The 24,732-nt window shown below is 52.8% G+C and overlaps 7 protein-coding genes across 7 annotated transcripts; 5 read left to right on the top strand and 2 right to left on the bottom strand.

The window, feature by feature from the left end:
* Positions 1 to 459: 459 nt before the first annotated feature.
* Positions 460 to 2,916, top strand: B0T23DRAFT_404030 (uncharacterized protein; the record flags this gene model as incomplete). Its single annotated transcript, XM_062838843.1, has 2 exons — positions 460 to 492; positions 736 to 2,916. 2 exons carry the CDS (start codon positions 460 to 462, stop codon positions 2,914 to 2,916), a joined length of 2,214 nt encoding a protein of 737 aa, XP_062694709.1.
* Positions 2,917 to 3,350: 434 nt separating this feature from the next.
* Positions 3,351 to 4,633, top strand: B0T23DRAFT_130088 (uncharacterized protein). The gene is made up of 3 exons (XM_062832177.1): positions 3,351 to 3,631; positions 3,694 to 4,360; positions 4,591 to 4,633. The coding sequence occupies exons 1-2, from the start codon at positions 3,518 to 3,520 to the stop codon at positions 4,357 to 4,359; spliced, it is 780 nt and encodes a 259-aa protein (XP_062694708.1). The 5' UTR covers positions 3,351 to 3,517; the 3' UTR covers position 4,360; positions 4,591 to 4,633.
* A 440-nt stretch (positions 4,634 to 5,073) lies between these two features.
* B0T23DRAFT_441073 (uncharacterized protein) lies at positions 5,074 to 7,609 on the top strand (the record flags this gene model as incomplete). The annotated part of the gene is made up of 8 exons (XM_062840747.1): positions 5,074 to 5,084; positions 5,334 to 5,432; positions 5,649 to 5,667; positions 5,873 to 6,048; positions 6,130 to 6,238; positions 6,377 to 6,524; positions 6,686 to 6,755; positions 6,935 to 7,609. 8 exons carry the CDS (start codon positions 5,074 to 5,076, stop codon positions 7,458 to 7,460), a joined length of 1,158 nt encoding a protein of 385 aa, XP_062694707.1. The 3' UTR covers positions 7,461 to 7,609.
* A 157-nt stretch (positions 7,610 to 7,766) lies between these two features.
* On the bottom strand, positions 7,767 to 9,209 carry B0T23DRAFT_314703 (uncharacterized protein; the record flags this gene model as incomplete). Its single annotated transcript, XM_062834822.1, has 1 exon — positions 7,767 to 9,209. One exon carries the CDS (start codon positions 9,207 to 9,209, stop codon positions 7,767 to 7,769), a length of 1,443 nt encoding a protein of 480 aa, XP_062694706.1.
* Positions 9,210 to 13,822: 4,613 nt separating this feature from the next.
* Positions 13,823 to 15,937, bottom strand: B0T23DRAFT_404028 (nucleotide sugar dehydrogenase; the record flags this gene model as incomplete). The annotated part of the gene is made up of 3 exons (XM_062838842.1): positions 13,823 to 15,022; positions 15,079 to 15,527; positions 15,589 to 15,937. 3 exons carry the CDS (start codon positions 15,935 to 15,937, stop codon positions 13,823 to 13,825), a joined length of 1,998 nt encoding a protein of 665 aa, XP_062694705.1.
* Positions 15,938 to 17,761: 1,824 nt separating this feature from the next.
* On the top strand, positions 17,762 to 19,032 carry B0T23DRAFT_313552 (concanavalin A-like lectin/glucanase domain-containing protein; the record flags this gene model as incomplete). The annotated part of the gene is made up of 4 exons (XM_062834747.1): positions 17,762 to 17,921; positions 18,057 to 18,106; positions 18,180 to 18,580; positions 18,678 to 19,032. The coding sequence occupies 4 exons, from the start codon at positions 17,762 to 17,764 to the stop codon at positions 19,030 to 19,032; spliced, it is 966 nt and encodes a 321-aa protein (XP_062694704.1).
* Positions 19,033 to 19,456: 424 nt separating this feature from the next.
* B0T23DRAFT_129989 (nucleotide-diphospho-sugar transferase) lies at positions 19,457 to 22,511 on the top strand. The gene is made up of 5 exons (XM_062832176.1): positions 19,457 to 20,052; positions 20,123 to 20,272; positions 20,340 to 21,412; positions 21,631 to 21,824; positions 21,889 to 22,511. Exons 1-5 carry the CDS (start codon positions 19,924 to 19,926, stop codon positions 22,371 to 22,373), a joined length of 2,031 nt encoding a protein of 676 aa, XP_062694703.1. The 5' UTR covers positions 19,457 to 19,923; the 3' UTR covers positions 22,374 to 22,511.
* Positions 22,512 to 24,732: the final 2,221 nt, after the last annotated feature.

Genomic DNA, 24,732 nt, shown 5'->3' with positions numbered 1-24,732 from the left:
TCCTTCCTCAGCTCCTTGGGCAGGCAACCAACCCACCGCCGCATTTTATTTTGTTTTTTCAAATCGTAACTCTGGAGGGAAACGCTATCAAAGACAGAAATGTGGGTGGTGGTCCTCGCTTTCGAGATCGCTCGCTTTTGTTCTGGGGTTTGTTCCTGACTGTTATGTACGCAGTAGTAGTGTACATACATGCATACATAGGTAGTTGCCGAGGAAGGAACGTCGGTCTGTTGTGTCGACACGTGCTGCTATCTATGTTGGAGATCGTACCTGTACACTATGTACATACATACCAATTGGCGTGTGTATCGCAAAGACTCGGACCGTCGTCGGTCTTGGGAAGCTCGCTTACCTTTCAATGATATATAATCAGACGTATATATGTATGTAGGCATCATGATGTATGTCCCTAATCTGTGCATTTAATGCTTGCAAAAAGGGCTTAAGCGAGCTTCCAAGATGAACGGCCCGGGTTCTTGTGGTATGTGCTTTGTATAGACAAGTCACTGTCCAGAAGGTAAACGAAGGAAGCAGTCTCCCCGAGCGAGTCCCCTCAAAGATCACCACCACCGCTACTGAAGGATCACTGAGGCTGTTGTACTTCCCTCGAGTCTCCACAGATTCTCAGTCCCCAGCACATAGTCAGAGAAATTGTGATTCGAGCATTCTAGCTTGGCTCGCTTGTATTCTCAGTTTCACCTTTTGTTAAGTTGACACTCGAGCCTTTTCATACAGTCCATTGTTACACATCTATTGACACCTCAGCACCTGAAAAATATCACCGCCATGATCGTCAGGGACCTCAGACGTCTCTGCCTCATCATCGGTTCCTTTCTTTGCCTCATCTCCATCACCCGCATCATCTGGGTGTTCCCTTCTCTAGCCGGGACGAGCGGGACCAAAATCCTAACCTCCCTCCTCGGCGACACTTTTGGTCGTTCCGACAGCAAAAGCGGCTCCTCGTCATCAAGGAACCAAGTACCGTACCACGGCGGTGGCAGCAATTCTTCCACTTCGTCTTCATCCAAAGATGGCACCGCCAAATCCTCCCAGACGGGAGCTTCAAACGGCGACAGTATCGCCCCGACGACGAACTCGAACACGCACCACAGCCATCAAACAGTCTACTCAGTCTCCACCCCCAACGGCGCCTACTTTCGCATCCAATTCGCTTCTTCCTCTGATGACGAGCACATCACACCCGCTTTCAACCCCAACATCATCCCCCACCCAACCCGGCCAGGCATCTTCATCGTCGTCGCGCAAAAGTGGCAAGACCCGCTACCTCGCGATCCATCATCCCCTGATGACTCTGCTGAAAGCAAGAAACCACCACCACCACACAAGTTTCAGCACGTAACTACCTCGTCAGAAGTCCACTGTCTCGCTTCTTTCGTTGATATCACCACTTCCCCTTCCCCTCCCACTTCCCAATCCCAATCCCAATCCCAATCAAAACATCCAGCGTCTCAAGAGAAAAAACAAAAGGAAAAGTCAAAAATCCTCCGATGTCTACCGGACCACCCGCCCTACCCGCTCCTGATCTCGGCAACTCCAGGGAACAACTGCGTCGGACCCCTCTTGGGAGTCTTGACGTTCAATGTCGGTCCGCATGATGCGCGAGTGTTTTACGGAGGGGACGGCAAGCCGTATACGATTTTCGGAAGCAATTCGCAGTTTACGTGCTTTGGGATGTGGATGCAGGATTTCCGGGTGGTGGTGGAGTGGTGGGGGGTGCAAGTGGAGGCGTTTGGAGCGGGGGAGGGGTGGCGGGTTGCGGGGGAGTTGCAGCGGCCTGGGGTTCTACCTCTAGGAGCGAGTGAGGCTGGTGATGGAAAAGGAAAGGGGGATGAAAAGGGTAATGAGGAGTTGAGGGCGGCGGGTGTTGCTGTTGATGAGGAGAAACCAGAAATTGCGCCAGGATGGAGCGAGGTGGAAAAAAACTGGTTTGTGTTTTGGGCGCCTCCCCTTCCCCTCGACTCTGGCTCCTCCGACTCCTCCCCAGACTCATCCCACCACAAACCCCAAGATCAACAGCAACTCCAGACATACATCCATTACGACTTTTACCCGCACCGCTCCTTCGCCCTCTTGCACGATGACGGGTCCGCCACTGCCATTCCCTCTTCTTTCATGTCAGCTCACTCCGACGAGAAATGTCTTTCTCACTTCTTGCCTCCCTTACCATCCGCAGAACCAGTGTCAATCCACCAATCGACCAACAGCCTCCGACTCACCCTGTGTAATCGCTCCGAGCCAACATGCGTGGTGACGGAGGAGAATACCTACATCTTGACCATGATCCAGTACAAGACGTTTTACCACTTTCATTCGGAATATGAGCCGTATGTGGTGTTGTTTTCCCAAAAAGCGCCGGGGTTTGAAGTGTTTGGGGTGTCGCGGAAGCCGCTGTGGATCGAGGGGCGAAAGAGAGAGAAAGGAGAGGAGGGACAGGAGAGAACGGACATGTTTTATGTGACTAGTGTTAATTGGCGAGATTACCACGGCGATGACGAACAAGGGGCAGGGTATCATGGGTATCTGGATGATGTTCTGATTATCGGGTTTGGCATTGAGGATAAGGAGAGTGGAGGGATTGATGTGTTGGCTGGGGAGTTGGTCAAGGGGATCGGGATTTGCTCCGAGGTTGTGGGCGATGTGAAAGAGCAGGCGACGACGGTCTCGGTGTTCGGTGGTGGTGAGAAGCAAGTCGAGCAAGGGGAGAACGCTCCTCCGGGGTCTGATGGGTTCCCCGCTCAGGACATTCCACCGGAGATTCCAGCTGATTTTCCGGCCAATTTCCCCGCGGCTGCTCCAGCTCCGGAACCGGTGCAAGCGGATTTCGGTTTGGGACCGGGAGTGCAAATGGACTCTCCGCCGCCGCAACCTCAGCCCGGGTCGCAGAACGGAATCTGATGGGACACACAATACGATGGTGCCTCATTCCTGTTCCAGACCGTCGGGATTTCGGCGTCGGCCGTTGAGCGTTTCTGCCGCAGACCGACAAACACACAGATCGCAATCGCTCAGTCGAGTCGGGAAGGAACATGACGGACAAGACATCACCGGCGCCGAAAAAACGCCACCATCCCGAGACAAAAACTCTTCTTTCTGTTGAGAAATTGGCCTGGATTGACACACGCTGCGGCGCTCACGTGGGCTGCACAACACCACACCTTTCATGTCATCATTATACCCACACTAGTACCACACGATCCGTCCACGCCACCACCATCACCATCAGCCGAGCGTCTTCTTCGCACTGTCTCTTCACACCACCACCACCACCACCACACCACCACTATCGATCTGAAGGAAAAAGATGGTGTATGACATGGGCTGCCTTCAGCCAGCCTTGCCTAGTGTCCTTCCCTTGTGGCTCCCGCTCGCATCTGCGCGGTGACACTGACGGTGACAGTCGCACACTTTACCCAACCCTCTTACACTGCGCGCAACCACATACTAGCACACAAGACCACAAGGGCGATACAAAGTTGGTGTTTGGTGTTCATGTCGGATGCCGTCCGTCGTCACTCATGGCCGAATGCGTTCGACGAATGCAGGTGTGGCAGTTCCGACATACGCCAGCTCTATACGGTCTGCAGCCAGACGCAAGCAAGGTGTGAAGAAGGTGTGTGCAGGTGTGTGCAGGTGAGACACCGAGCCGTTACTAAGGCGGACGTCTCTACCTAGAGGCACTATCTACCACGGGACTTGGCGTTGCAAAGTTCTTATCGTCAGGTGTTCAATATTTCCCTGTCGCTCCATCAAGTATTTCAGTTCTTTCCGGATGTGGTCTGGCTGTCACGATCCGTACCAAGGGATGAAAAAGACATGTCTTCTATTCATTGCGAGTACCAGCCAGCGAAATCGGATCCTTCTCCCTACCTCAATATCCCTGAGAATGGACGGGGATCACCGGCTTGTGTGCTGGGTGAGGGTCAAGTCTATCCAGGTCTCTGCAAAGTCAAGGGCACAACGACAAACCCTCGCGTCCTCGGTAGGACTCACATCTCGTTCCCCATCACACGCTCCGGCGACAGAAACAACTCGGCTGAAAGTCGCAAGTACTCACGCAAATCATCAGTTCGTCAAAAGCAGTGGAGGACAAAAAGGGGAAAAATAAGCGCTTGTACGGCGCAGGTATATCCTATACCTCCACAAGTCGCTTACGCTCCACTTAGGTTTCAGTTCGGCTGCGATCTGCAGACTGCAAGGGACAGTCCTACGCTTACGCAATGGTCATCCTCAGGACACCATCACGACCATCATCATCTTGTCTGCTCACCTCTCTGCTCACCTCGTCAACCCCCTGTTTTCTCGCCTGGACACACCGATACCTTTCGAACAAGTCACTAGGGTATGTCCGAGTTTACACCAGCCTCATCTCGTCATTCCGTCATCCAGCCAGACAAGCCACGTTCACGGTCTCACGGTGAACGCCGCGACTCGTGATAGCCTTGGCTTCAGTTCGTACTCATATGGACGGTGAGTCCGGTGTACCATGGCCACAAGGCTTGGTGGCTGGGTGCACAATCTTGTTCAGCAAGTGACGTTGGTCGCTACGGTGCGGCTGACGATCATTCTCAGTCTCACTCTGGTCATGTCATACTGGGAGTTGCGGTTGGAAGTTGGATTGCGTGTTCGTGGGCGGTCGACCATTGACCTGGACGAGGCTAGTTGTTGCCGTGCAGATACTCTGCCTTTCCAGCCGAATTGATGAGAGGGTTCGATGAGATTGTCCATTTGGGATCCAGACGAGTGCTATGTAAAGGACCTTTGAGAAGCGGGAGGTGAAGGACAAGGTTGCCTAGAAGATTGCTTGGGTGCTGCTCTGGGGTTTCAGCATACATTACAAGGACAGCGAACATTAAAGGCACCAAGGACCCGGTTCAGTAGGAGTTCACTAAACCTGTAATGCCAGATTCTTTGCTTGATGGCTACTTTTCCTAGCAGTATATGGACTGTCGGTTTTCCTGTGATAGAATACCTTCTATGTCGTAACCCTTCCGGTGCATCTCTTCCTTCAAACTCTGGTCCTTTTCCTTGCGTCGCGATGTCCGTTCATTACCTATGTACCTAGGGTAGGTCACTATTAGACCCCTAGCAGAAAAGAGTAGTAGCATCAGTTGAATACAGGCCTGTGTGGTGACTGCAGTCCTTCCTCCCCTCTCGACACACAATGTTAAAACAATAGCATTATACGATTTCGCGTCTTCCTTTTTTTTTTTCCTGGAACAAGGTGCCACGAAAGAGCAGGACACGTGGATGTTTCGTTTTGTTTCGTGATCATGCCGAAACCGAAACCGAACCGTTCTTTACAACACGGGCAGGCATACAATCTCCCTAGAAGTAGCCAGGCTGGAAAGCGGCCTCCAGCAGCTGAACCAGCACCACATCACCACCATCACTACGGTTGATGGCATCCACTTGTAAGTATTCGCAGGATAATAGGTAGGATTTGACACAAAACCGTTCAAAACGGCCCCCACTCATAGTCCCAAACCCAAACTGCTGCTGCCTGCGCCGCCCGACAGACACCCCGCCGACACTTGGTTTTACGAACTTGCATCCGCGCCCCCTCGGCGCCGATAGTCATCTCGTCTCGCCGCAGGTAACTAACCCTCGACCTTTTGTTTCGGCTTTAGTTGTTTTAATGTGACTGTTGTAAGTTTTGTCCCCTTGTTGGGTGACCAATGTCTCGTCCCAAAAAGGAAATGCGGCGACCTAGTATACATAGTAGAGCGTGTAAGTCATTGGACTTGACCTGGCACCTACCTCTCCCTGTCCTGGCTCGCTGGCTACCTACCTAGCTGTGCTAGCGTAGGCGGCAGTGCTTGCAAGGAAAGGGGTAACGCTGCAAGAAAAACAGGCGGGGGTCCTTAAAGTCTCAGAAAGCAGGGACCGTAGACCACACAGAGCGTGCAGGATTGGCAGGGTCCTTCGCTGGAAGCAGCCCGGCGCAGACGCGGGTGGTGCCTGGGCGGTGCTTCTTGCTGGTGCTTGCTGGTGCTTGCAGGGTCCTGCTGGGGTGTCTCATATGGAGGGGTATATACTACCTAGTCTAGAGGGGTGTATATACCCTAACAGGAATGCGTGCCAATATAACCAAAATCTGTTACTGCACAGTGGAGCTAGCCACAGTACTTGCTCACAGGGACCACTGCAGTGGACACACCCACGCGGGCAAAACTCCGACGGCGATCTCCTCCGCTTTCTCCTCCTCGGTCCACACTCCGTGAGTCCATCCGTCTGCTGCCACCTCGTGGGCCAATGTCGTCATTGCTCAAAGAATGCGCAGGCAACATACCTAACATCAATGGTCATTGTTTGGCATTCTTGTTGTTAGGTTCATGGGATCTTATGTATGGCGCAGGATGTTCGCCGCGATTCGATCCATGTCGGCCACCAGTTGGCCCGATCATTCGCTACAAGGAGGGCAAATCGGATATACCCGAAGGGCAAAGGCCCGTCTGCCCGCCTGAAAGTGCAAACAAAACAAGAAGATCCAAGCAAGAAAAGCAGTGAGTGAGGCGATGACGACAAGGTAAAGATGAAGATGAAGATGCACATCATCCAAGACCAAGACCCCTTTTTTCGCACTTGTTTTTTTAGGATAGGTACGGAACACGCATACGTTTTCGGTCTTGTTATTCGCCACTACGCATATACTGTGTAGTAGTAGTTTGGATCCAAGAAATGGGCACTGAATCTCGTGATATATACAGGGTCATGTATGATGATCTCTTCGTGTTGTATGTAGTGTACGATGCCATCTGTCCCTGTTCTTCTAAAGTTCAACGAGACGGGGGGATTGACCGAAGCGAAGACAACGCTAGACTACCACGGTACATTACCACGGTACGAAACGATGCTTCTCGTCATCGTACATGTAAACTTAAAAGAAAAACCGGGATACGTACGACCCTTAAAGATCGTCGGTTACCTTCGCATCAACCGACTCGCATCCATCAACCGACTTGTATCATTCAATCAATCTGCTGGCGGGCGGCGGCGCGACAGTGCGGCGGTGCCTGAAATGCCAAGCATCCATAAGACAAGTCGAACCCGCTGACCATTTGCTTTGCGACTATTCGACTGGTGCACGTAGTGTAGAGGTAAAATGCATGGAGGGTCGTGATGCTACATCGCCAAGTCGCAACGTCAATAGGAGTGAACTCACTGTATGGTACTTTTTCGACGCCGCAATTGACCCCAAGAGGTTGGTACATAAGTGGCAGAGTAGGAGCCCTCACAGGGCAGGTGGGCGCTACTTATGCATGCAGAGCAATGCAGAGCGTAAGCGCGGCGTTGTAGTGGGAGGTACATGTAAAGTGAGGGTTTGGGTTGGGGTTGGAGGTGAAGATGGGAATGGTATCATTATTGGATGTGCACATGAAAAACTGTTGTACGAACTTGGATTGCTAAAGGGAGAGAGAAATTGGATCATAGATGATTAGAAAACCACAGCGTTGGTGCAAGAAAAACGGGAACAAATTGGTGCATATGAGCAAAGGTCATGTATGTTGACTATCGTAAGGTATCGCTGACAAAAGAAAAAAAATCCAAGTAAAGTTTGATCGTTGTAAAAAAAAAAAAAAACCAAGACTGAATCGCGGTGTAAAGTCCACAATGTGAAGTATTCCGAATGATACACTGGCACGACCTTTCGATAGCGCCGTCGAAGATTATATTTTGTCGATTTTCATATTTCCGTTCATCGTGGTTGCTCTTCCCTAGCTCCTACCAAGCTCCTCCATGACCACTCAATGATAATAGCTGTAGCGGTCCCCTTCCCACACCTTGGGGCCCCTCTCCCTTCCGTGCCGTGCAGTGCTTCCACCATTATCCCTCTCAAACCTGCTCTTCAACCGATTGTAATCGATACCTTCCACTGCAGTCCCAGTGAGAGACGAAGATACGTTGCTCTCCCTCTCCCTGTCCCGAGTGGAGGATCCCCTGAGCCCCAAGCTCTCTACTGACCTCCTCAACTCCTCGACAGTCATGTCCACCTCTGCTCCCTTTCCCTTGTTGTTGCGTTCCTTGCTACGGTCCTTGCTCTCCTCGCGGGCACCAGCAGGCTTCTTGAGAATGCCCTTGAGCTCAGGCTGGTTGGTGCCCTGCTCTGTGGTCGGCTTGTTGGAGCGGCTGGCGATCTCGGCGTTCTGCTGCTTGATCTTGGACTCGACTTCATCAGCAAAGCGAACGCCGACGGACGAGGCGCGAGACCGAGATCCGCCCGAAACGGTTCTTGGGCGAGGTGTACGGCCGGCATCATCATTACGAGAAGAGACGCTGTTCCTCCGGCGGAGTGACTCCATGCCGCTGGGGCCGTTGGGGCTGGATCCGTAGCGGCCGGGGTTGTGGCTAGAGAGGGGAGGGCGAGAGGAGGTAGGGATGCCGGTAGTGGCCGTGGTGGAAACGGCATCAGAGGGCTTGTGAGCACGACGACGTCGACGGTCCTCGTCAGTGGGGTTGCTCACGATAACATCGTAGCCGCGGTCGCTCTTGGAGTGCTCACGGTAGGGAATACTAGGGCTGCGCTTAGGGCTGGGTTCGCGATCGTGGGGGGAGCGCCGACGAGTCTTGTCCTCATGAGGGACGCCGAGGGTCTGCGTGAGCACGACGGAGGGACGCGTGTAAACATCCGACTTGTGCTTGCTGTCAGTTGGGCTGCTGCTATACTTGTAATTCGGGTAGTCGTCGTTGTGTTTGGTGGAGCGCGCAGGGTCGGTGACTCGAGTTCCATGGAGGTAACCAGAGTCCCGCTTGCCTATGGGCGAAGGCTCCTTGGATTCGCGAGGTGTGGGCGGCAGATGCGAAGGCAGGTATCCGCCGTACCTGGGCTCGCTTCTGCTTGACGGATAGTGCTTCCTGATCTCAGGAACAGCGCACAATCCGTCGGGCCTGCAGGCAAAAACAGTCTCGTTGACAACCCGAGCGGAGGCGTCGTAGGTGATATCCTTGACGCACATCTTGTCGTTGGTTTTGGTACCAGATAAGAAGGTTTCTGAAAATGCTGGAGATGTAGGAGACGGAGGAGCAAGGTGTCCCCGGTGGGAATGTGAGTGCGAGTATCGACAATGAGGCTCAAACTCGGTGCCAAAGGCTGGTGATGGAAGAGGTGTTGGCAATGATGTAGTGTGTCTGTGATGATGTGAGGGGTCGTAAACTATGTTCTCGATTCGTACGTCCGGATACCGATCCATGAAGTCGATGTCAGTCGGCCGTGTCCGAGTTAAAGTTGTCCTTTGGGTACTGATATCTCAAAGACATGGGAACATGCAACGACGGTCGTGGTTGGGTTTGTGGGTGACAACTTGTCGATGAGACCGAGTCTGATGCGGCGAGGTCACTGGAGTGTTGATGTTGTTGTTGTGTTGAGTTGTTGTGTGGATCACCGGGCCTTGGCCTGAGGTGTAAATCCGTTTGGAGATGTTGGTAACAGATTGTGACTGACTTGTCGATGAAGATGATGGAGAGGAGGTGAGGATCAAGGTCGGGCCAAGTGGCGGGCGGCCTGCTACTTATATGGACTTTGGTGTGTGGTAAAGGTGAGCCGGAGTCTCGAGAGGTGTCATCAGCTTCTACTTGGTGTAGGTGTTGTGTAGGTGGGCAGCCTGGGCGTGTGCCAGACCACGCAAAGTCTCACACTGTCCGCAGGGGCAGTTCATGACCCACGCACGAACTAGCGGGTGTAGCGAAGAGATGCCTCATAGGTTCACCTCGATCCACACCCCTCCCCAGGCAGTAACTGATCATGCTTCAATGAGAATCCGGCGAACTCGACTGCCTCCAGGCCGCCGGTCGGCAAAAGAGTCACTTCTCTGCGAAGTGGAGGTGGAAGTGGAGGGTCGGGGGGGGGGGTGTGTGTAGTACGAGCTGCATCGCCCCCTGTCCAATCATCAACAGCACAGCCCGAGCCCAGAAGGGCTGAGCTACCCACATCGTGGTAACTCTTGTAACCAGCCGTTCTAGTACAGCGCGCCTTTTCTCTTCTCCATTTTTTTTCTGGGATTATTCCGGGGTTCTCGCGCCGGTGGAAATGCCAGAATCTGGAAGAAATGTTGGATCGAAGATAAACGATGACCGCATCAGGAAAAGGGTGGACATGGGAATAGTTACACCACACTGGCGATGTCGAAAGGGCAGGGATGGCGAGCCAAGAGGGAGCCGAGACTAGGACGTCCTAAAGCCCTGTGATTTCCTGTCATCTTGTACTTTTTCCAGGCTTCACTCCCCACCATCACGACCCCTGGTTGCCCACCCCTCAACACCACCCTCGCTCCTCCCCGCAACCGTCCTGCCGTCATTGTGGTGAAGGAGATGTTTGTGAATGTTGGCGACTGATGAAACTAGGGTTCTCATCAGAGGCAACCCATTGGCTGTGCGAAGGATTCATCAAGCTTGAGCCGGAAGGAGGTGGTAGGAAGGACAAAAGTTCACCACCGGAATGGCTGTCGCCAGGGAGACATGCTGCGCCAACATCGAGTTTGTTGATTCTTCACACTCTGGATGCAAAAGCCGGAAAAGCAGTACAGTGCAGACCTACCAAGTACGGAGTTCATCACCGGGTAGGACTTTCTTCTAGAGATCTTCTGACGACAGCACTTTCAGACCATGGTTCTCCGTTCGGCGTCCTGACTCACTGGAGTCCACCGTTCGTGTCCCGAGTCCTTCACATACGTACCGCTTGTGTCGGACTCTTCTCAAGGGTGTGACAGGGCAGACAGGGGTGAGGACGACCCTGTCGCATCAAGCGCCACAGGTATTCGGCAGCCTGGATGAGCGGCCAGTCATCTCAACAAACCGCATTACGGTACCCCGCAACCACCGGCATGTCACCGCCATCTGCAAGTGATTAGCGTGAGTGAAAGCAGAGCCCGATTCGAGGACAGCGCTGGAGTAGACAATTGATGAGTGCAATAGGTGCGATTTGATCTCAGTGCAAAAGCAGGTACACACAGGGCAAACGTGCAGCAAAACCATTGCTGGCGCCGCGGGGGCCTTGCATCGTTGGACGAAGACCCGGCTAGTGTACTTGCAAAGTGGAAGGTCTGGGGCTATGCTCTGCTAGATTGGTTCCAGCCCTAAAAGTGGGAGGAGGACTTGGCTGGGGCTACCGTGGAGGACCTCAGGACACAGTGAGGGTCTGAGGGCGCTGAGCTTTCCCCCTTTGGGACAGGTTTCGCACCCTTTACCAATCTAGAATGTTGATCATCGAGTCACTTGACGAGGACTGACTGGGTGATGTAATGAGGGTATCCGGTATCTGTCTTTCTTGATGCTGTCCAGCACTGATTACACCTCAGCCTCTATTCCAGGATGTTAGTTCCACGACAGTGACAAAAGGGCGTCTGCCAAACCGGCGTCTGCCAAGGCAATTTTGTGCCAGTCACTTGATGGACCAAGCGCTGTGGCAGACGGTGGGAGAAGGAAGAGCGGGAAAGCCGTATGTAGGAGTTTGGTAACGGTGCCGTTCGCGTTTCAAAACCAGCAAAATGGATACCAATCGAAGCGCTCAATGACCCGAAAGCATGTTCCTTTCTGGAAAGCAAAAGAAATTGCCAGTGCCATCTTTGACAGCTCCATCTTGGCAGTTTCTGGCCACTTTTGCTGGTACTTTGGGCTGGTGCATGGGCTTGTCGTACAAGACGATAATGATGACACAAACACGCCAGCAAGGCTAACTTTGGCTCCCAGATGAGCGTATTGATCGGCTGTTCCAAGTGTGTCGCTGGGCTAGGCATGGAATGATGCGGGCAACGACACAATCGCCCAGCCTTGTCCAGGAAGGTCCTTGATGTCAGTTCCTAAGCCGCATGACCAAGTTCCAGGCAGCATTACGGCGGAGAGGGGAGGTGTGATGACACGGGTGTTTGTCAGTGTCAGATTTTGACCGAAGTGAAGATGCTGTAGTGGATTGTGTGTGAGATTCGTATGCCACGGCTGAAGGGAGCAAGGGCCAGTCCCCTGCATGTCTCTCCACTGCCCATCGGCCTCTGCTCAAAAAAGAGGTGTACGGAACGGCATATGTCAATGAGATGGGACTGGCCGCTCATGTTGGTCATTCCAGAAGCATCGTGTTCCTTCGGACCTCCTCGTGGACTCCCTCTTGGATGCCATGACAGAGACCAAATGTACACCCTTTGGGTTAGGTGGATGAGCTGACGAACTAGAAAGAGGCAGGCGGCTATGCCCACCAGTCAAAATCCGGCTAGCAATTTGGAATATGAAGGATGGACGTTGAAACACCCAAGCCTGCAGCAATGCAGGTCCGTAGCCGCCAACTCGAAAGATGGTCTCGTCTCGACTGGTGTCCTAAGTCTGGCTGCCATGCAAGACGGTTGAGCTTCTTCCGGACGTGTATGCAGAACGCCGTCGCCGTCGAGGTCGTGCCCGAATGGTGGACGGGGATATCGCCGAATGCCTCCGAAATGACAGAATGCGAGTCGACGACGTTGAAAGGGTCGAGAGAGGCAGCCGAGACATGGAACCCTTTCGAGTAGCGCGTCTAATGCGCTTACTCGCTTGGTCCGAGCATGGCCACCACCGGGGTTAGCCGCCAACAGTGGATGGTCGCAGTAGTGCCTAGTCGTCGCAATGGGCAACGCCGCGGTGTGTCTTTATTGCCAGTCATATTCGTCTGGGCGTGAATGTGGGTGGCAGCCAACAGATGATGAACAGTTAATGTGTGTAGCAACAGGCTGCGGTACTGCGCCGCGGTCGGTCTGGACTGTTCTGATTCTGCGTGTGTGTGAATCAAGTTAGCCCATGGCAGATTTCAGTATTCCACCTCGTTTGGCGTCGCAAGCTGAAAACGGCTGCATTGATGTTGTGGTTGTCAATGCGGTGATTAAGCTTGCGGATGTTGGATCAAGGAACAGAAAGCGGGCAGGTAGGTAATTACTACACTTGGCTCTAGCAGATGGCCGTTGACTCGGAACTGAATGTCGAATGTGTCTGGATGAGAGTGCCCGAATCGCGTGTTTGTTTGTTTGTTCAGTTGGCGGAAGGAGAGTTCGGACCGTAGCCGAGCATGGGAAAAATCTGCCAATGTGCGTCGGTCGGAGCGGAAGAATATCACACCACGAACAAAGTCCTTCAAACCGGGCAGATGGGAAGTCACGATTGCTGATGGTTGGTTAGGTTGTCAGTCACGCCGTTCTTACGGAGAGTGAGGAGAGTGAGTGGTCTGCCCCGTCGCAACGCTCTTTCCCTGATGACGATCTATCTGGTGATTGGGTGGGGTCCAGTGTTCCGTTGCCGAAGTCGTTGGGTATCTTACAAAACTTAACACAATACCAGCTTCTCTGTGGCCCAAAAATACTGTGTGGTCCAGGCGTTTCGGTAACAGAGCTGTATTGGAAAGCGGAGTTCCGCTTATCGTCACTCATCCTTATCGCCAGGCAGGCACCAGCACCGAGCAACCCCCTCACTTTCTCAATTCCATCACAAATTTCAGTTTCGTCGCGACAAATGGAGAGAACAACGCAAAATCAATTCGACGTTCGAATTGAGAACGCAACTACCTTATAACTAATCGTCGCTAATCATCAGCAGAATAATCCAATCCAGCCCTTTCTTTTCTTCACGAAACCTGACTTGACATCATAAAAGCCGTCCAGTACCCTTGTCCCGTCCAATTGTTGTATCCCATGTCGCCATTCAATTTGACCAAAAGTCAGGCCGACGAAGCCGCTCAACCAGACGCCAGAAACACCCAAACTCAAAATTACCCGGTATATATTTCCGTTCCGCGCTCCGTCTATCACCCGTCATCCATTACTCATCCTTGATTACTATTATCAATTCGGCAAAATCACTTGCCGATGCCGCGGACCTTGAACCCGAGCGATTGGAGCTCAATGGGATCGACGACGTTGCGACCGTCAAACACCCATCGGGGTTCCTGCATCAGCGACGCCGCCTCGGCCCAGTTGACTGGTTCCTGACTGATCTCCTCCAGCATGGATGCCGCCAAACCAAAGATCTCGAATCCTTCAGCAGTAGCCTCGGGCTTGAGTCTGTGGAGAGGGTCCTCGTCGGTAATGTTGAGGTCGCGCGCAACCATGGCCTCCAGCTCCAAGATGGCCATCTCGGTGAGCTTGCCGTTAACAAAGGTCTTGGTCAGTGGCTGAGACGGTGTCTTGACGGGTTTCTTTGTCGAGCGACCGAGCTGGGCGCCGCGGAACTGCTTCCACTGGGTCAGGATGCACACAGCGCTCGCTTGCTTGACAGATTCGCGCCAGTTGCTGCAAATCTTGACACGCTCCAGTTGCGCCTTGGTCAAGCCGATCTTCTCAATCTCCTCCATGATCTCGTTTGCGGCGCACCCAGGGTCGAAGATGCCAATCTCCAACGGCATCTCCTCCGCCAGGCTCTTGATGATGTGCACCGCAATGCTGTTGCGCGTGTCGTTGGTGCCGTCCTTGAAAGCGAAGCCCAGCACGGAAATCTTCTTTCCGCGCAGCGATCCGTTCAACTCCTTGACAACCCTGTGCGCATACCTCTCACGCTGATACTCGTTGATCTTCAGAATACCCAGCCAGTAGTCGGCGACCACATCCAGGTGCAGCTCCCTTGCCAGATACGAGAGGTTGAGGATATCCTTCTCAAAACAAGATCCACCAAAACCCACACCTGCCTGGAGGAACTTGGGCCCGATTCGTGAATCCTGCCCGAGGGCCAGGCTGACATCGTCCACGTCCGATCCCAGACCAATCTCCTCGCACATGGCGCTCACAGCGTTCATGCTGCTGATACGCTGGGCCAGCATCGTGTTGGCGACAAGCTTCGACAGCTCACTGCTAAAGGTGTTGACGGTAATGAGACGTTCTTGAGGAACCCACGCGGCATATACGTTCTTGAGACTCTCGGCCGCTTTCATGCCGGCCAAGGTGCGGGCACTGCCAATGAGGATGCGATCCGGGTGCATGAGGTTCTCGACGGCGGTGCCCTCGGCCAGGAACTCGGGGTTCGATAGAATCTCAAACTCGTCATTGGGGCGGTAGTATTTGAACTAGTCGCTGTCAGCATCCTGTCTCCAGTCAAGGCATCTCGATCAAGGCCACTCACAATATCTTGAATGACACGAGCTGTGCCGCATGGGACAGTACTCTTTTCGACAATGATGGCTCCCTTCTTGGCGTGTTGCGCGACGGTCCTGCTAGCACTTTCCACCATGCTGATATCGGCCATCGACCCGGCTCCCAGACCATAGGTCTTGGTGGGTGTGTTGACGCAGATGAAGATGACATCGGCCACCTCGATGGCTTCGTTCACCTTGGTTGAGAATACCAGGTTGGGGCTGCGAGCGTCGAGCTTGAAGGATCTGGGAAGCCCCGGAATCTTCACCATGGTGTCTACCGTACCATCGCGAGCTGTCCTTACAACCTTCAACAAACCATCCTCGTGAATTGGGAGCTGGCTCGAGTTCCAAGCCGCAATTCGCTGCTCGTTCAGATCAACAACGTTGACCGTGATGTCTGGGTTGTGGTAGGCAATGACGGCGGCAGTTGGTCCACCTATATGGTCAAAGTCAGCAATCTCCCCTCTCCGCGGAACACATCGGACCGGAAAACATACCAACAAATCCTGCGCCAACGAAGCAGATGCTCTTCACTGACTTGGTCACAGTAGGCAGCACCTCAGCCACATCTACTCGTGGAGCAGTCTCGACCTTCTCAGTCTGAAACCTCACCTTGAGTTCTGGCGAGCCTGACCGTGTGCTAGGCGGTGAAGTGTTTGCGCTTTCCGGAGACCACGGATGGGCGGTCCACGAGCCTGGTGTCGAGGCACCCGGGCTCAAAGCGGAAGCGAGCGACTGGGTGCTGGGGAGTGATCTAGTAAGAGGGCCTGGTGATGGGGTAAGCAAGGGCGACTGGGGGCCCTCCCGGCGGGAGCAACAGCAATGGTGAGTGTGGTTGGCGTCCATGTTGCCCCGATGTGCTGCTGATCACAGAGGAAAAGAGAGTGAAAAGAGGACTTGATACGTGAGTGTTGTCCGAATGTCTTGGAGCGATGTGCTTTGCCGCCAAGGGTTAAGGCTGGTGGGAGTGTCTCGGGGATATTGTTATATATCCTCTGTCCGGAAGAGGTGCTCGAGTCTGTACCCGATGCAGTGAGCAATTATCTTTGCCATCTCCCGAGTTTTCTAGCACCATGTCGGGCTACGGCTTCTCGTCACAACATGATTTCTTCATGGGCTCGACGCAGAAACACCAGTCTCGGCCAGGGGTCACCCATGGCAGAAGCCATCACGCATCCGGGTGTCGTCACAGTCCATCAGCAGTCCGTCGGTTGTCCGCCTTCTCACCGGCACCATTGTTCCCTAGCACTGGGTGGGATTACCCATGATCCACCCATGCTGGACTGGGGCCAGAAAAAGTGCCAAGCTCACTTATTCCCTCGGGCATCTACCTGGTGTCACCACTTTCTGAACACCGACAGGTCCGGCACCTTGGACTGGTCCCCGAGCCTCGTTCTCATTCGTCTCTTTCCCCAGGTACGCACCGCTCTGAGAAAGTGTTGTTTCAGCACGATAAAGTGGGGGATCTTCGTGACTGGGGGATGGAATACCCCTGGGTGCGGTAAGGACAAGTACCCACCGCGATGAATACCACACAGATGTACATCCTCGACGATCCGGCACACAAAGCTAGCACCAAAAGCATTGCTCCTGCATTCTCTCGACCCCCACCTTTTTTCTTTGACTCGCCAGACTCGCACCTCCTACTGTGTTCTCCCACGCACTTACACAATACACTACCAGTACATAACTTGGGAGATGAGTTGCGACCTCAGGGATCCCATAACCAAGGTCGAGAGTGGAGCACTGGTCTAGACGTTTCTTTCAGCTGTCCACAGTCTATGCTCACCGTTCCTTTTCTGCGCGTAGCTTTTCTCTTGCGCAATGTTACTGAAATGAGCCGATGAAAGCCCGCTGGTGATCTTAGATGAGGCGATGATGGGCACATCTTGTCGCTTCCTGCCGCTCAAGCTAAACTCGCCCATCTGAAGGGCCGATCGCAATGCAACCGAGTTGGAGGCTTTTGTTAAGTCTGGGCTCCATTGCCCACCCGCAAAACAGTCCGGCCGGAGTTTGTTTATTGGGCAGTCCCCAGATAAGGGGATCGGCGGCGGCTTTAAACATGGGGTTGGACGGGCTAGACAGGGGACACCGATGCCAGCAGCCAGGGCGGCCCCGTGACGCCCTACGCATTACGGATTAGTGCCTACTTGGCACGTGATGGGCTATGGTTGTTTGCCAACGCGGCCGCAGTACTCGATAGAGTGGTACCGCTGAGCTGTCACCAATGGAGTCGCCAATCATACACTACACGGTCCCGGACCTGACTCGGCAGGGCCCTGACGCAGCGAGCAACCCTTGCTTCACATCATCTACAATACACTACAAACGCGATAAAGTCGGGGGAGATTAGCGATGGCGGAAATCCACCGTCTGACCGCCGCCATCACCAACGAACCGCCGACAAACCTTAGTCTACAACACAGCAACCGCCAACCGCAAACAATGTGATAATGGACATGCTGGCCTTGTCAGCGAATCCCGGCCCCTTTTTCTCGGAACCATGGGATGCAGATGCTTGTGGTAGTACAGAAGCGGGTTTGTGCTGCTCCAAACGACGCCCTCCCTCGTTTTTTTCTTTGTTACCCAGAACCTACATCCTCCATTGATCCCGACTTCGACATTATCACTAAAGACAGCTCTCGAGATTGTTCCAGTTCGGCAAATGCAATGGCGGCGCTAGCTCTCCAACCACGTCTGCGCTTGTCGCTGCTAGCACGTCTAGCTGTGCTGCTAGCTGTCGGCCTATGGGGCCAGACCACTGCCGGAGCCTACGATGCCACCGTTTGCGGGCAAATGGGTTACACGATACCTTTCAACAACATGACCTGTATGTCTCCGCTCTTCATTCAGCACTCTTTCAATAGTCCAGTTCCAGTCAGCCTCAGCTCGTGTCTAGTCAGGCACGCCATACTCGCTTCGTTCAGTTCACACGCCTAATCTTCCCACGCAAAATAACTTACAGTCAACGCCGACGCCTGGAACCCTGACGTCAAAGGATTCCAATGCATATCCGTAAGTCGATGACCCTTCTTCAGTGTGTTTTGTCTCACCTTGGACTGACTTTTCTTGTCCCCACTATCTTCAGGTCCAAGACTCACCGCCTGCTTTTGCGGCAACCTGGTCGTGGTCGTCGAATCCGGAGATGGTCCACTCCTACCCCCACGTGAAGCTGACGGCTCCTGGTCTGCCGACACCCTTGTCCAACATCTCGGCATTGGTTCTCTCCGCTCAATGGTCCATGGGTCCGGGGTCGAAGCCTCGCCCGGCGCGGGTGGTTGACCATGACGGCCTGACCAACGACGGCACATCTGCCAATGTGGCGTTCGACATGTTCGCTGATCGTGATGTCGCCAAGGCACTCAACGAGCAGACTGCAGAGACCGAGATAATGATCTGGGTGGGGAAGTTTGGCCATGCAGAACCACTCGGGTTCGACGCGAACATGACCAAGACGTGCTTCACCCAGACTATCGGGGACGCAGAATTGTAAGTTTTTGCAAATCACCCGAGAAGCGGCCGGTCCAGGCCGCACTGTCCCGGTCGACGGCTGGGAAAGCAGACTCTAACGAAATGTTGTACCCAGTGTCTTGTATCAGGGCCATAATGAGAGAGGTACCAACGTTTTCACCTGGGTAGCGTCGGCCAATCACACCACCTTTACGGCGGAAGTATCGCCGTTGTTGCAATACCTATGGCGCAACAGCCTGGTATCAGCCAAATCTCATCTCGGCTTGGTGTCTTTTGGGTCGGAGGCGTACCATTCAGAAGGCACCGTCACCTTCTCTGCATCGGAGTTCGACATGGACCTGGTTACGGGCGCGGCTCCGAAGCTCGCAGTCGGCCACCTGTGTTCTCCAGCGGCATCCACCAATCCTCCACAATGGTTGTTCTCTAGCGCCTTCATTATGAGCGCTACTCTACTCTATCTGATATCGTAGCCAAGACATTAACTAATACACTAGTGTGCTCCATAAACCTTATTCAGCCGAGTCGGTCAGTGACATGAGTGGCACGGGCCATTGCTGCACAGTCTAGAGGGAGATTTGTGAAGCGAGTGAGGCCTCGAACGATACAATGAACAAAGCGGTTCGCACTCAAATCTGCGCTGCATCAGCCTATTTACAGGCTACGGGGAAGGTCCTGGGAAAATCCAGGGCCGCTGCATGCTCCAGACACGCCTCGTAAGCGCCATCCCGAGGCTTTAATATCCAGCATCCCTGTATCAAATTGCACATCACACAGCACGGTACACTGCATATCTTTCCCTTCTCTTAATTTGCTTCAAGGAAGGTCGGATGTTGGGAGACTTGTTGGCTGGCCCCAGGTACACCGTACGGGACTCACCGCCCCTGGCCATGAAGGTACTTGGCCTAACTTTTCAGGGCCCTGGGGGTGGTCCCCTATCGCCAATGATCATCGCCGCTAGCACCGACTAGCTCAGGTACCCTGGTCTTCAGCCTCATGGCTTCTCGCTTGTCTCTCTGTAGCGATTAGACTCACCGATGTCGTTAGTGTGGGCATGTGTGGGCGTGCGGCTTTTGTTGTCTTTTTTGGCTTTTTTTTTTTTGTTTTTGCGCCTACTAGGTACTCTTCGCTTGCGAGATGGCGGGAACGGGATGCAGGGGCTCTCCAAGGATGGCTCCCAAAACTTCCCTTTATATGACTCCTTGGACGAGTGTTCACGAGTCTCGGATTGTCTCTCTTCTTCAGAGTTCAAGATCTTCAAGACACAAGCCCTAAACGGTGTTGGGCAGTGCAGACAGATCATCCTTTCCTTCTTCTTCACCCCTTTGATCTAGATTCGTCTTGATCTCTTATAGCCACACATCATGGCACCGCCTCAAGCTGAAGATCCCAGGCCCACACTCGTGGCTGGTAACAGCTATCTCACAGATCCCTTCCAAGATCCTTCTTCGGACAGTGCATCATCCCAAGGGCCTTCAAGGAGACCTTCTAGTGTAAGTGCAATAACGACAACAACTACCAATTCTGGTGTTTGACAGATGTTGATGACTGACCTCCTTTAAGGAAAATCCTCCCTCGCCAACTGTTCCAGCACCGCCAGTTGTTGCAGCACCGCCTGCGGTTCCTGCCCCTGTGGTTCCTGCTTCCGCTCGTGCTCCTGCGGTCCCTGTTGCCCCTCCTCCCCCCCAGATACAACTACCTGTCGATGATATTGTAAGGGAACACCCCACGTCGTGCTTTGGTCCCACAGAGTGTACAGCAGCTAACCTTGAGTAAACAGACTCCTGCCCCTGCTGCTCCTCCAGCAGGAGAGGTTCCTCAACAAGAGTTTGATGAGAAGACTGGTGGTGTATTGAACCCTGCTGGCGATGTCGAGCAGGGCCGGGCTGCCGCTGCCCCTGCCGGCGCCGATCCGGAAAAGTCCGGCTCGCCGCCCCGCAAGAGCAGAAATCCCTTCAAGCGTGGCTACTGGGCCTTCCGGAACACCTATTGCCCCAAGGAGGAGCCGGGCCTCGTTTTCCCCACCGGCCCCGATGACGAGGAGAAGCTCCGCTACGTGCACACCAACCGTATTCCGCTCTACGTCTTCGGCATCATCTCCTTCCTGACCCTCTCGGCGGGTATGTGGCTCTTTGCTGTTTGCAGTCCCATCTTTGCCTGGTACGGAGTCTTTGTCGGCTTCCTCAACATCTACCTCATCATATCCTACCTTGTTGGCGTCGTCGGTCGCGACTGGGACTATGATGGCCACAAGAAGATTGTGGAAGAGTTCCCCATCAACGAGGAAACGGCTCCCACTGTCGATGTCTACCTCCCCTGCTGCTCCGAGCCTCTCGAGATTTTGGAAAACACCTACAAGCACGTCATCAAGCTCGACTGGCCCGCCGCCAAGCTCAAGGTCTATGTCCTTGACGACAGCGCCTCGGACGCGGTTCGCACGCTCGCCGAATCCTACGGTTTCAACTACATTGTTCGCGATGACCGTCCCCGCCTTCGTAAGGCCGGTAACCTCCGCTGGGCTTTCGCCCGCACCCAGGGTGACTTCTTTGCCATCTTTGACGCTGATTTCTGCCCCCGTCCGGATTTCCTCAGGGAGTTGGTGGTGGAGCACATGGCCGATGACAAGACCGCCATCATTCAGAGCCCGCAGTACTTCCGAGTTACAGATGACCAGACTTGGGTCGAGCAGGGCGCTGGAGCTACCCAGGAACTTTTCTATCGTGTCGTGCAGGTCAACAGAAACAGGTGGGGTGCCTCCATTTGCGTCGGCAGTAATGCCGTGTACAGGCGCGCTGCTCTCGAAGAGGTGGGCGGTACTGCTGAGATTGGTTTCTCTGAGGATGTGCATACTGGGTGAGTTTCTTTCTTTTTTTTCCTTGTTCTGCGCAAAAGGATTGGGCTAGGTCTCGAGTGAGACAGTGGACAGTGGGACATGCACTTCGTATTCCGTATACGGTGCGGCGGGTGTGTGTGTCTGTGTGTGTCACCAACCCTCGAGTCTCTCAAACCCTTCTCCCGCGCCTTACCCCTGCATGGAAAATTGTGTTGCTAACCACCAGTCAATTAAATAGATTTGGCGCTGTCGATCGCGGCTGGAAGGTCAAGTACGTCCCGCTCTGCTTGGCTACCGGTATCTGCCCCAACACTCCTCGGTCTTTCTTCTCGCAGCAGATGCGCTGGGCTCGCGGTTCCACCACTCTCTTGACCACCAAGCATTTCTGGACATCCAACCTCAACTTTATGCAAAAGTTGTGCTATCTCTGTGGTACGTACCAACCTATTCCCTGGTCTCCCACCCCTCATCCACAGTCTGCTAACTCTTGAAACAGGTCTCCTCTACTACTCAGCCGTCTCCCTCGGCATCTTCATCTCCCCTATCCCCGGCACCCTCCTCCTCGCCTTCCGCCCCATCTACTTCAAGTACTACAACCTCGCCTTCGCCATCCCCTCCATCGTCTACGGCGCTGTTCTGTTCCGGTTCTGGGCCAAGGCCAAGTACGGCTTCAACGTGCAGCACATTATGGTGGTGCAGTCGTACGCGTACCTGACGGCCATCAAGGACCGCCTGTTTGGCATTGAGCTGCTCTGGGCCGCGTCGGGCGACAAGAAGGCGCACAAGAGCAACAAGTACCGCAACATGCGCGTGCTGTGCACGCTGTGGACCATTCTCAATGTCGGCGGCATGATCACCGCCGTGGTGTACCGCGTTGGATTCCATGGGATGGAGTGGTATAACACGCTGCCGCTGATTATCCTGTCGGCGTATAATTTGTACATCAGCCATTACTTTATCTTTGCTTCGTGGAAGTGGTAATCTTCTGGGAAGCGGGATAGAAATGGTAGATGGTGGAATAGGGATGAGTTTGTTCACTTCTTTTTGAGGGCCGGACCTTTGGGGTCTCATCGAAAGGCTCACTCAATTTGGGAATTACTTTTTATTTTATTTTTGGGACTGGATGTCAGTGGCATCTAGATCGGTTTTATTTTGGATACAGGGTCACAGGGTGTCACCGGGTCATGACGGAAAGACAGACATGGGGACATTGGGAGGGGGGATACGATGGATTGTACGGAAACGAATTTTGATGGATGGAATGTCTGAATTGGATCTGGATCCCAAAATCACATGAACTTGACATGCATGAAGGACGAGACGAGATTATCGATACCTCTACCTACCTACCTACACTATACATAAGACTTAATGAACGCATCTTTTTTCCTACCTACCTCTTGTTCTTGCCATAATATGATAAAAGGGAGTGAGATGGATGAGGACATGAACGAAGATTTAACAAGATCACCTCAACCAATACCAATCCAAACTTTTGTTACCTACCTAGAAATCTTGTCTCCTTCTCCTTTATGTTGATCTCATGTGTTCTCATTCTCACTTCTTTCTTCCTTTCTCTCTTTTTTTTTTTTTTTTTTTTTTTTTTTTTTTTTTTTTACATCATGGATTTTAATACAGTGAGAGCACTTTCTGTGTAGAGATACCTACCTACCTACCCACCAGGCCAATGTCCATGCCCATGCCCAGGTCCAGACCCAAAGCTGAGGTGGTAAGGCTTGAGCTAGGTACCTACTGAAGGAGCATGCTGATCTTCACTTCACTAAAAAAGACTGGCTGGTAGTTAGAACTTAGCTGTACCTAGGTAAGGAAATAGGAGGAAATTAGGTAGGTAGGTAGGTAATCCACAAGTATGTAGGTACACAGTGCTTTTCCCAGTAACTATGGTTCTCAAGCTACTTGGACTTGTACAGGGGCATGTTGCATGTGGATAGAGGTAGGTAGGTAGGTAGGTAGGGTAGGTACAAGTGACATGTTACCTCTACTTAGTTAAACTGGTATAGAGGAGACATAGGTAGGTACCTACCTAGTGTGGGTTGATCTTCATAATGTTGTATGTATGAGATTACACCTAGAGGTATTTACGAGGTAGGTAGGTAGGTGTACTGTATAGAGTGAAGTAGGTAGAGTGAAGCTTTCCATGGTGAGGTACCTACCTAGGTGGTTAGAGTCTGAGCTGAGTGGCTGAGTGATGAGATGCCTACCTACCCCTTACCCTGCCCTACCCCTACCGGTCTGCCCCCTGACACTGGACAGGATAGATACGAGATGTTGTTCAGAACAATAGCACTAGAGGTACTAACGATACATTCTAGCCAGATCAAATACAATCAATAGTCGATTGTGAGTTGTTGGATGTTTCACTTGTGAGCAAACGCCTTTCTACAATAGGCCTCGGTTCCAATTGCAAAATGAGATGAACCAGGACGAGGTCTATCCCATGACGAACGTGGCTGAAGCCACTTCTCCATTTAAGCCACCGTATTTCATCCCCCTTTTCCCACGCATAATATAATTTTTTACTTTTTGTTCGGTGCCCGTTATTACGATCCTCAAATGGTTTGTGCTGAGGGATCAAAATGCATGTGAAATTCAACTTCTTCCTCTTATCGTCGGAGAATCCCGCTTGAATTCCATGTTATCAAACTCATCACAACAACAAACCAATCGGAATGTGGTCGACGTTTGTGGCTTGCTGAGGCTGGACTGGACTGGGTTGGGTTGGGCTACGCTGGCGGTGAGATCTTGCTCGTGCGGTGAACTAAATACCTCTACTTAGGTACCCAAGCGAGCCAAGCTGGGCTGAGGGCATAGCTGAAAGAAATTAGCTCGAGAGTGAGTGAGTGAGATAAGATACCGATGCTCGATTGTGATTGCACGATTAGTAAGGGAATGCGGTTGGGATGTGATTTGTCAATTGATTGACATTTTACGTTTTATATGAGGATCATCTCATTGAGTCGAGTATTTGACGCCGACAAAGGTGAAGATCGAGATTCCAGGTATCTAGTAGTCCTCTCTTGGCATTTACTGCAAGCGATTCCTTTATCATCGCCGACTGCCTGCTGTATAGGTAGGTAAGCAGTTCTCGGTGCAGCGATTCTACGATTCTCTATCTTCCCCTATCTTCACTGTTGAAATTGAGCTGTTCAGTCGGAAATCGCAATCATACTCAGAAAGACAGTGCCAAGCCGGAACCTTTTATGTTATTTCATCATGGCCTTCCATGCCCGCTCTCACAGCTCGCAATCATTGCGTACATTGGCCTCCTTTCCCCCATCAACTTTCTCCGCCTCGGCGCGGTTGTGTTTGACGGGAAGAG

This window comes from Neurospora hispaniola (assembly GCF_033458365.1).
Source record: "Neurospora hispaniola strain FGSC 10403 chromosome Unknown B0T23scaffold_3, whole genome shotgun sequence".
Classification (NCBI taxonomy): Eukaryota; Fungi; Ascomycota; class Sordariomycetes; order Sordariales; family Sordariaceae; genus Neurospora; species Neurospora hispaniola.
This window is presented reverse-complemented; position numbering and strand designations above follow the sequence as displayed.

What these genes read in the sequence shown, in the direction of transcription:
- B0T23DRAFT_130088 (XM_062832177.1), top strand. Translation starts at nt 3,518, where the DNA reads ATGCCGTCCGTCGTCACTCATGGCCGAATGCGTTCGACGAATGCAGGT. An exon ending in GCAAGCAAGGTGTGAAGAAG is followed by an intron (nt 3,632 to 3,693) that starts GTGTGTGCAGGT and finishes GTCTCTACCTAG; the next exon opens with AGGCACTATCTACCACGGGA.
- B0T23DRAFT_129989 (XM_062832176.1), top strand. Translation starts at nt 19,924, where the DNA reads ATGGCACCGCCTCAAGCTGAAGATCCCAGGCCCACACTCGTGGCTGGT. An exon ending in TCTGAGGATGTGCATACTGG is followed by an intron (nt 21,413 to 21,630) that starts GTGAGTTTCTTT and finishes TCAATTAAATAG; the next exon opens with ATTTGGCGCTGTCGATCGCG. An exon ending in AAAGTTGTGCTATCTCTGTG is followed by an intron (nt 21,825 to 21,888) that starts GTACGTACCAAC and finishes CTCTTGAAACAG; the next exon opens with GTCTCCTCTACTACTCAGCC.